The 10,321-nt window shown below is 39.6% G+C and overlaps 2 protein-coding genes and 1 long non-coding RNA gene across 3 annotated transcripts; 2 read left to right on the top strand and 1 right to left on the bottom strand.

Annotated features, from left to right (window-relative positions):
* Window positions 1–1,299: 1,299 nt before the first annotated feature.
* si:ch211-214j24.15 (GTPase IMAP family member 8) lies at window positions 1,300–9,714 on the bottom strand. The gene is made up of 6 exons (XM_013269662.3): window positions 9,554–9,714; window positions 6,907–6,956; window positions 5,456–6,133; window positions 3,087–3,797; window positions 2,299–2,955; window positions 1,300–2,040 (listed from the first exon to the last, which is right to left on the bottom strand). The coding sequence occupies exons 2-6, from the start codon at window positions 6,929–6,931 to the stop codon at window positions 1,316–1,318; spliced, it is 2,796 nt and encodes a 931-aa protein (XP_013125116.2). The 5' UTR covers window positions 6,932–6,956; window positions 9,554–9,714; the 3' UTR covers window positions 1,300–1,315.
* Window positions 4,328–6,048, top strand: LOC112846623 (uncharacterized). Its single transcript, XR_003219686.1, has 3 exons — window positions 4,328–4,466; window positions 5,738–5,835; window positions 5,916–6,048. It is a non-coding gene; the product is annotated as an uncharacterized LOC112846623 (long non-coding RNA).
* On the top strand, window positions 7,655–9,512 carry LOC100705575 (migration and invasion enhancer 1). The gene is made up of 4 exons (XM_005468940.4): window positions 7,655–7,802; window positions 8,015–8,112; window positions 8,297–8,373; window positions 8,580–9,512. The coding sequence occupies exons 1-4, from the start codon at window positions 7,774–7,776 to the stop codon at window positions 8,661–8,663; spliced, it is 288 nt and encodes a 95-aa protein (XP_005468997.2). The 5' UTR covers window positions 7,655–7,773; the 3' UTR covers window positions 8,664–9,512.
* Window positions 9,715–10,321: the final 607 nt, after the last annotated feature.

Raw genomic sequence — 10,321 nt, 5'->3', positions numbered from 1 at the left:
CATGCCATGCAGGCAGTAGGTGTCTTATCTCTCACCACCATGTGGAGACACCTATTTGCAAAGTTGAATAATGCATGTTTAATAAAGGGAATGGAAACACAGTGATGTTGCTTGGGAAGAATGAACACACCAGACTTTTGATGCCTCAGATGTCAGATATATCGCTGTTTCATATTTACATCTAGGTTCAGCATACACATCAGTAATCTTTACCTACATCAAAAATTGCTACCCGCCTCCTGGTGTTGGCATACATGTATATTTGGAAAGATCTGAGAGTTAGCCTTGAAAGCAGTGGACTTTCACAGCATTACTTTGCCAGAGCCCTATTAGCCTCTGCATTCTGTCTGTGTGTGACTCACTTGAAAGCCCTTGATAAAGACTGGAGGGGGGGAAGACTTTAAATGTAAGCTTTGCAATTTCTCTATTTCCTCTGCAAAGAAAATAAGCAGGATTGACTTCCTGGTTGTTAACCATTGTAAGATTCTTGGATTTTGGAGTGTCTGAATATAAACTGGGTGAAGTAGACGTGGAGACACCTGCATAAGCAAAAACAGCAAATCTAAATCTTTGCAGGCTTTAACGATTCTGCAAGAAGCTATATTCTTTATTTAGATGTACAATCTTCTCTGCTTTCATCTACAACGCTACAGAGATTCCTCCCTAAGTTGTGCTCTTATAGTATTATAGTAAAAAGAGAAAGATATTTGGACAAGTGCAACATTAGGTTGTGATTATCAAGATCTTCAACTGTCTTTTTCCATATTTAAACAAGAATTTTCATAATTAGTTATTTAAAATGCGCTCACTTGAGGCATTGTCTACTAGACATATTTTTAAAGATGCCTATTGTAAATCTACAATCTAAACACTGTCATTTTATTATATAGAAGTTGGAATATTGTTTTAAGTATGCCATAGGTAAACGTGTACTTAAGAAACAGCATCTTAATTTTTGCCTTGATTTTTCTGACAATTTTTAACCTTCGATCGTTTTTTCTGGAGGTGTAGTCATCAGTGTGTTACATCAGATTTAATGAATGATGACAGAAACTATTTGTATAACCCATTTCTAATATTTTCCATGAAAAAGAGTTAAATGAAGGAGAGGAACATAGTTTACCCAACCTTCCCTTATACAATAGCTCCATCTTGTGGAGAAACACCATAAAATCTGCTTTAGTTTTTCTTGTTATTTACATAAACCTCCCAAAAACTGCTTCTGAATTAATTTTCACTCAATAAAATACCAATTTCTCTCTTCTGTTCTCTGTTTTTATTATTGATCTTTGTTTCTGTTATTACTGAGACCCCCTTATTGGCGTGTATTATTACGGCCCTGTGTGATTTCATATGCAAGTTGCTGTATGATCCTCCAGATTTGCTCCACACACTTTCTCTGTTCTGCCAGATCCCTTTTTATCTCCTCAAGCAGCTCCAGCTTTGAAAGTTTCCTGTGAATGGATGCAAACACTTCCTCTCCAGCTTCCCCAAAAGCATTATCCTGCTTGGGCACGGCGTGGCTCGGTTCAGGAAGCTGACATGATCTCATGGCTTCTTCCCACACAATCTCAAAGTGCAAGTCAATGAAGGCTTCCAGCTCCTCCAGGCTGCTGTTGCCCCACTGATCAATGAAGGTCTGCAGGCCTCCAGACTCAGAGACCCTTCTAAGAGTCTGCTCTATCAGTGCAGGATGGCAGAGTGATTGCACACTGATCAAATCTTGTTCTATGCATGCCTCGTTCTGTGTCTGAGATGAAACTAGATGTGTTGTTTCAAGTCTGCGTGGGATGGGATCCATGAGACTTTCACTGTTCACTCTCGGGTGGTTGTGAGGAGCAGGAGATGGGACATGCTGAGCCACTTTTGGCAACCTCAGTACTTGTTTGCCAGAAAGCAGAGACAATATATAGGACATGAAGCGATATTGGTCCACAATGATACATCCAGCCAACTCCATGGTTCTTCCTGCTGGTAATACTACTAACTGAGAATGATCTTCTGAGAGGTTCAGTGATGGATAGGGGAGGGATTCAGGCACTGTGAAGGAAATAATAACACTTGATGTGATTTCCTGTGAGCAACAAAAAGTCCACACTATCTTTTATTAACAGTATTAAACACATAGACCACATACAAAATGTATCTTTCTTTGTGTTTCCCACTGTGATGTTTATTATGTACCCTTTTTTTTACTTTCACTATTTAAATTAGCTCATAATGCACTCTAATAGTCTTTAAACCCCTTGGCAAATTCAAAAGACATATAAAAGAAATAGTTTCACTAGGTTTACTCACAGTTATTGGACTGCTCAGGTCTGCTACGCATGAAATCCTCTGGAGCCCTCTTATACAGTGGCTCTGTGCCTATCTGCTGCTCTTGAGCTGAAGCAACACTTTTCCACATGTGATCACCTCTGTGAAGAAGAGCCTCATCAACAAGCATCTCCTCCATCAGATCAATTAGCTCTTTAACCTGAGCTCCATCTCCCCAGTTCTTATTGTCTAAAACATGATATCTGTTCTCACACTTCTCAACAAGCCATTGCAGTGGCTCTCCTTCACTTTCAATGTGCTGCTCGATACTTGTGTCACCCAGCATGTCACCATAGCTGAACAGGACCATACATCTGCTCCATAACTGATCTCCTCCTGCCTCCAGCTCTTTTTCCAAGGTTTTCCTCCAGGTATCTTTGAACAACGAGCTAAGATTAACAACCAAAAGTATAGCACAGGATGCCTTCAAGAAGTCCGATGTCACAGAGAGGCAGCCTGGTGTGTCTGCTACCACCACCATCTTGCCACAGATATTTCCCTGCCTTTCAGTGCAGGAAGTAGTTTGAGCAGCCGTGTCAAAGCAGTCTCTGCTGAGGATGGTGTTTCCACAGGAGCTTTTGCCTGTTTTGGGGCCACCAATGAGCACGACTCTCAGCTCTGTCAAAGGTTCGAGGTTCTCTGGCAAACAGAAGTGTTATGTATTTATTTATTTCTAAAAATCTAAACAGAAAGCAATCACACTGCTAAATTAAATATTGTTAAAATGAGTAAAACAAGATCTTGTTGACTTTGTTAATTATCCAACTCACCAAGCTGAGATCTTGCCATCTGCCTTTGTTTCTTCTTCTTCATTAGTCTTTCTCTGGCTCTCTCTTTCTCTCTTCGCATCGTCCCCTCCAGCTGGTCCAACACTTTCCTCTCTAGTTTATAATAGCAGCCATTGTCACAGCTAGTGATGATTTTCTCAATCTTTGCAATCAACTCCCTGACTTGAAATTCCTTATCTTTCATTTTACTGTTCAGAACATGATACCTGTTGCCACATCTTGCAACAATCCACCGCAGAGCTTCTCCCTCACTCTCAATGTACTGCTCAATAGGCGTGTCTCCGAGCCAGTCCCCAAAACTAAACAGCAGGATAACGTGAGTCCAGATGTGTTCACCGATCATATCTAGATGCTCCTGCGCTGCTCTTCTGTAGGTCTCTGTGAAGGCTCTGTCCACACGGATCACCAGCAGAAATACGTGAGGTCCTGGAGGACAAAAATACGAACTCAGCGCCAATTCCCCCCGATCAAAGTTGGAGCTCTCATCATAGAAGTAGTTCATCCACCACCCTGGTGTGTCCACCACAGTTACCAGTCTCCCAAGCACCATTTCTTGTCCAGCCTGGCAACGAACTGTCCTAATGGGTTTAGGGTTGTTCTCTCTTGCCAGGATTGTGTTGAGTGCTGAAGTCTTCCCAGAACCCTTAGCTCCAAGCAGCACAATCCTGATGTTAGTAACTCCCTTTGACTTGTCTGAGAGAAGGAACGCAGAACAAGGGTTGGTTAAGTAGACTGTGTTTATATCGACACAGTAAACACACCTACACAGACACATTTTAAGTATATGTTCCAGCTGACATTTGAGGTGGCGATGGTCAGCAAAGAAGCAGTCAAAGTAAGTGGAAGTTTCTTGGACATACACTTTGTAGCCAACACTGTTTTCTGTGGTAAGCAGCTGTGTTTTGAGCTTTCTGAACTTTCTAGTTTCATCACAGAATATATAAAAAACCTCTTTCTTAAAGCTCTCAGCTGTTTTGGAAGATTACTGATACTATTACAGCTTGTTTCCTAATTACTAAAACACTTACTCCCATTGTCTAAACCAAATTCTCCATGCACTAATAGCTCACTATGACACACTGGGCAAAGGGATTCACTCGTGATGCGTAATGCATAATGCATAATGTGAGGCAGAAGAGAAACACAACTAACACAAAAAAAATGTTCACACTTGCTACTGATACAGCTTAGCAGTTGAGAGCGTGAGGCCAGAAAAGGGAAGTTAAGGGTTGATGCCAACTATGGTTAGTAATGAACAAAAGGGTTATAGGTGGTCAGCTGGAGCCTTTCTGTGTGGAGCTTGCACCGTCTGAGAACTATGGCTTCCTCCTACAGACAAAAGATATGCTGCAAAGTTAACTGGTAACTCTAAATTTGCTGTAGGGCAATTTTTATTTCATGTGTTGTAACTTTTGTAAAGTGCAAGACAGCATGCGAATTTGGTAAGACCTCAGTTACGGGTAGTGAACAGTGTGTTCTGTTTTTTTAGTGTGTAATCAGTCCTCAGCGCTTATGATTTTAGCTGGTCGTGTGCATTATCTGACTACACCGTGTGATTTTAAGCACAGATAAAAAGTTTTGTTGAGGATGAGATTGCAAGGGTTTCTAGGAAAAATGTTATATGGGTTTTATCACAATTTTGGGAAACAAATAAGGGTAATTTGGAGTTGTTGAGTTGGAGAAATGACATCTGTGCATGGTAGGTTTTTTGTTTTTTAAACTTCTGCTTCTTGTGGTTTCGAGTTTTGCAAAATGGTTACATGACATCTGCCAGTTGCGTCAGGGCGTAAACTGCCCAAAGGGTTTTCCAAAACACACTTCAGTGTTTCCCTTATTATCTGGTTTTAGTATTAATCCCTTTTCTCTCCTGTCTTCCCTTTTCACTGTTATCTCATTTTATGAGTCTTTTTGTCTCTGTGTTAGCACTTTGTTTTTTCCTCATTTCCTCTTTCACTGGAGATTATTCTTACTTTCTGTTTTCCCTCCTTTAAGATTGTCGGCTTTATATGAGTTTTCTACAAATGTGTTAATTACTTTGACCCCCCCAGCTGTTTAATGTTGCCGTTTATCCCTTTGCATCTATCCATCTAATAGGTAGATATCTCTGTGTTGTTCTTTGCCTTTGTTGAGTTGTCTTTGTATGTTCTCTTATGTCATACCCTGAGTTATTTCTACATCACCTACTATTTTGTCTTGTCTTTGCCTTTAGGTCTTCAGCCTAGACAATCCCTAGAACATGCAACATACTGTTTGAGACTTTCCCTTTAATAGCCAAGTGGAAAGGAAAATAGATAATAAATAAATAATAAATAATAATAAATAATAAATTTCATAGTTTAAAATCAACTCACTTTCTCTCTGTTTTCTCATTTTCATCAACCTCAGCCGAGTTCTCTCCTCCATCTCTCTCTTCTCCTCTTGATTCACTCGTAAAATTTTTTCCTGCATTTCAAACACACTGTTTCCATTTTCTGTGACAAGTTTCTGTATCTTTGCCAGCAGCACTGTGCGTTCAGAGTTATCACTCGGGACAACACTGTGACACCTCTGGCTGCACTTTTCACTGAGCCAGCGGAGGGCCTTTCCCCATCTTTCTACATACTCTTCAGGATTTTTGTCTTTGTACTTCTCAGCACAGGTGAAAACAACCATGCAGTGACTCCACACCGTGTCACCCAGCAGGGCCATGTGCTCCTCCAAAGCCCTCCGACGCTTCTCTGAGAAGACAGAGGTTGCCTTAATTATTATAAGGAATACATGTGGGCCTGGTGAGCAGAGAGCAACACTGGTTATGATCTCCCTCTTCACCAGCTTAGGTGTGCTCTGAGCACTGGAGTCACACCACCAGCCAGGAGCATTCACAACTGTGAGCCACAGTCCGGCCACTTCCCCAATCCTGCTGGAGCATAAAGTCCTCTCTTTGGTTCCAAACTCTTCTTTACCCAGGATTAAGTTTCCTACAGCATTCTTTCCAGAGTCTCTGCCACCAAGAAGGACAATCTTTAACTGTGACGTACACCAACCATCCACTAACAAAGAAAAATAGAAATACACATTAAGGAAAAGAGGCAAGAATGAAAACGAAGGTATTAAAGCTAATCACAAAATCTTCTTTTTTATGTGTTGATGAATTCCCATCCATGACATAAAATATCAAAAAGACTGAAATCAGAAATGCATGTATCTCAAACAACAAGAAGAAGGCAGACTAATTTAAAAGTATTTTTGTATATGAGATCCCAAAACATGTTTTCACCCTGATAAAGATAAATTATTTCAGACTCTACAACTAATTAGCCCCTTCTTGATAACTGTGCGGGAGTAAATAGTGATATCACACATCCATTTTCTCTGTGATAGGGCCTTAAAGCTAAGCTTTATTATGGGCGCGGCCACTTTGAATCACAGATGGGTGCAGCTTCCCCTGATTCAGCACTGCACTAAAAGACGCTTTAAAGACACTTCTTCCAAACGAAAAAAGAGAGAAATTAACCAAGGATAAATGAAACAGCTATTAGAATATGAGGTAAGTATAAAAAATGAGTAAATATGAAGCAAGCAAAATTTATTAAAGCTTATATACCTTATGGCTGACTATGGCTTTTTTCATCATGGATTATTAGAAACATATCAACACTGTATTACATAAGAGCATTAAACTCCATGCTACTTATCAATGAAACTATAGTGAACAAAAATGAACACAACAACGTGGAAACATCACAAATCAATCAATTGTGGGTTTCAGATATAATCGTGTACGTTTTGTGGTGAATAAGGAGAATCAGATATTAACACTTACATGTTGACAGGTTGCTAGTTGCCATCTCCAAATCTGTGCTGTCTATAAGCCTGTAATGTATAAAACAATCATCATTTTCTCACATGTCTGCTCCATGTTTCCAGCCTCTGTGTGAAAAATGCAGACACTGAAGGAGTCATGGTAGTGTGTGAGTCTGAAGGTCATCTGCAGTCAGCAATGAGGCACGCCTGCCATAAACACTAATAACCACTTATCATTTATTCCACACAAACTGTATTTTTTTCATAATACTCAGAGAGGTTTGGGGGTTAAAACATTTAATAAGTAATTTTGCAATCACGGGACATTACATTTTAAAAATAAAAAATAAAAATAAAAAAGTAACACCATAATCACACTCTTTTTTTGGATCCTGTACTGTCGCCATGTAACTAAATGCCTTTATTCAAATTAACTGCAAATTTTAGGTTTTTCTGTTTCCTGCTTCTATTTATTCTTCTATTCGCCTAATGAGCGAATAAAATAAAATGTGCAGCCAAACCCCTAAACAATAACTAAAACTCTAATTAGCCTTCAAATAATTAATTTGTAACACTAACGCTTTTTTTTATTTTCTTTTTTTTCTGCACTTTACCAATGATATTTACATGCCGTACTTCCGGTTAAGCCATTCAAAATAACCTAATAAGTTAAAGTTTAATGTTTAAAAAAATTAAGTTAACATTATTTCTTTATAAAGAAAGAAATGTATTGTGTAGCTCTGTGCTCGGACTTCTCTCGACAGACCGGGTTTTCCTTGGTTTGTGGGGTATATAAGCTCCGCCCCCCTTCCGGTTTGGTTTTACACAATCGGTGGTTACCAAAGCAGGCGATCGGAGCTCTGTGGTCATTAGAGGATCGGTGACGATGGGGGTCAAAGTCAGAGTGGAATATTGGTATTTATCTTTCATATTACGTACTTTCTTTGTATTTTTAGTTAACTTTTTGTCTGTTGTCTTTCCATAATTTAAACACAGTTTCACTTTTGGCTAGCTCATAGCTAAGCTAGGTGCCTGCGCAGGCAGCAGCCTGAGCCTAGAGTAAGGAGGGCTGATTTTGCTTTTGCTAGTATGATTTTCTTACGCACCTGTGTTTTTATTTCATTTAGTGGTGGATGAGGTTACGAACCCCGCTATCGTGAGCTCGCCCGTGTTGTCAAGGGTGAGTTTAGCGATGCGGACGTGACAGGTGTCGTGGGAAGAACCGGTAAGTCATCGTTGATCGCTGCAGATAAAGCTGGAGCTGGAACTCGTGCTTTGTTTCATATCAGATGAAACAAACCATGAGTTCATAGCTCCAGCCTTAAATTCCACCCCTCTCTTTATTGTGAGCTTAGATCATCAAAGCGCCATTCTCACGTCCTCTATTTCTGCTGCTCTTGGTATTATAGGTAGCTTTGAGATTGAAATCAATGGGCAGCTGGTCTTCTCCAAGCTTGAATCTGGTGGATTCCCTTATGAGGATGACGTAAGTACTGTGCATACAGTTTTCCTATCATATGTCAATTACAAAAGAATAGCCCTTTATTGTCATTGTACACTTAAAGGGAAATTGTGAGTGCTCCACTCCAGCTGAGCGGGAATAAAGTGTAAATTGTAAGACAGCAGGAAGAAATAACAAACAGAAGGAACAGAAAACGGACTGTTATTAATGCTGTGTGTTTCTTGGCACAGGTCATGAACGCGATTCAGAATGCTTATGATGGCAAACCTTTGCAGAAGATCACCAAAAGCCGCGCTCCATGCGTCATCATGTAAACCTCCCTACTGCTACACAACCGTGCAGCTGTGGTTTACATACCCAGAAGAGAAGCACTAGCAGTAAACCAAACTCTGCTCTGCCTCATGGCTCCTCTCTCTGTTCCCATAGTGGTCCTCCGCGGTGTTAATGATTACCGTAGCTTCAACTATTAAAGGTTATGGTATGATGTATCTGTCCCTGGAGTTCCCTCATCATAGGAGCAAAGACAGGGAGATGATGTTGCAGATGATATGGAGGGAGTTCACCTTTTTATCCTATTGCCTGTCATTTTCTACCTGACTAGTTGTGTTTTGTTTCTCACTGTATTTTTTTGTTTGTTTTTTTTTTGTTGTGGTTTTTTTGCTGTTTAAAAACTTCAGTGAATGCAGGAACGATACAAATGGAAACACTTTATCTTTGCAGCACTTTATGCATAGTGATTTGTCACTAAAGCATTTTTATGATATTTCATCATTTTCATAAAGTAGTAATTCACTCTGCTGGTTTTGAATAGTGTTGCAATGTCATATTTGTGGTTTGGTGGATGCAAATTGAATATTGACTTTTTTTTTTTTTCTTTTTTTTCTTCTTTTTTTTTTAAATCCGTATCAAATTTGAAACGAGTACAACATTAAAACAATTGGATGTAATAATGCTATTGTCTGCAGCAACTGAGCTCAGCCAAGTTTCTGCTCTAATTTGTTTCGGTAAAGTACTTTCGCATGCAATGTGTGTTTCTAAAGGCCGTCACCAGCTGGTCTATGAAGCTCACATACTAGATGCTAGCTCATATTTCATAAATCCTTTTGCATTGTTTTCTGATATTAAAACTGGAGCAAGAAATAAAGGCAATTGTTCTTTAAGTACTGCGTGTGTCACTTTTTCATAATTAAAAGTGTCTTGTTACCTTTAATGGGTTTCTTTGCTTGTATGTGATTGTTGTCCTCACATTCTTGGTTCTTGGAACTGGTAACCAGGTGTTTTCGTTGCATGCGAAACAGCTTCTCCTCTGTGGGCCGAGGCTGTCAACCTCTAGGGAGGATCGCACACCAACTGCCAATTATTTTACAGCACGACTTCAGCAGGCTTTTCCTGTTTTGTCTCTGTCCTCTGACACAAATGGGTGTAGAGCCATACTTGTTAAGGGTACCTCACATAATCACTGACCCCGTTCTCCAGGTTTCTACTTCCTGTTGTTATGTATGCAAATTGTTTGGGTTTTTTTATTTTCTCTCACCTCAATAGGAAAATGAAATAATTACTTATTTAACACGAATGGGCAGATCAGATGGAACCTGCCATTGGTGGGTTTCTTGGCACAACATTTAACACAGAAATGTGGCCTAAAGAAACTAAAGCAGAGCTAGAGGAAAAAAAATAAAACTTAGTTCTAAAGTAGTTTGCCATACTTTTTGCACTAAGGGGCGCCAAACTCAACAAAGACTACCATCACAAGTATTTTGCCTCCAGCGTACCCTCTGTCAAAGAGAGTATCACCCTGAAGTCAAATGTGGAGAGAATTCAAATAAGGAAATTGCTTGTCTGAAAAAGTCTCTTAACCTTCAAGGGTTTTTTTTTGTTTTTTTAGCTATAAACTATGTTTTTATACATAAAACGGTGATGCTATTAACCAAGGCTCTGAATTCATTTTCAGGTTGTATGTATGCGCTGACGA

Source organism: Oreochromis niloticus, linkage group LG4 (genome assembly GCF_001858045.2).
Source record: "Oreochromis niloticus isolate F11D_XX linkage group LG4, O_niloticus_UMD_NMBU, whole genome shotgun sequence".
Taxonomy (NCBI): Eukaryota; Metazoa; Chordata; class Actinopteri; order Cichliformes; family Cichlidae; genus Oreochromis; species Oreochromis niloticus.
The sequence above is the reverse complement of the archived record's forward strand: the minus strand, read 5'-3'. Positions and strand labels throughout refer to the sequence as shown.

Bases quoted from the DNA above. Each gene is read 5' to 3' on its own strand.
- si:ch211-214j24.15 (XM_013269662.3), bottom strand. From the start codon at position 6,931: ATGGCAACTAGCAACCTGTCAACAT. The intron at 2,956-3,086 runs GTGAGTTGGATA...TCTGTTTGCCAG, and splicing joins GATGGCAAGATCTCAGCTTG to AGAACCTCGAACCTTTGACA. The intron at 2,041-2,298 runs GTGAGTAAACCT...TTTCCTTCACAG, and splicing joins ACCTGAGCAGTCCAATAACT to TGCCTGAATCCCTCCCCTAT.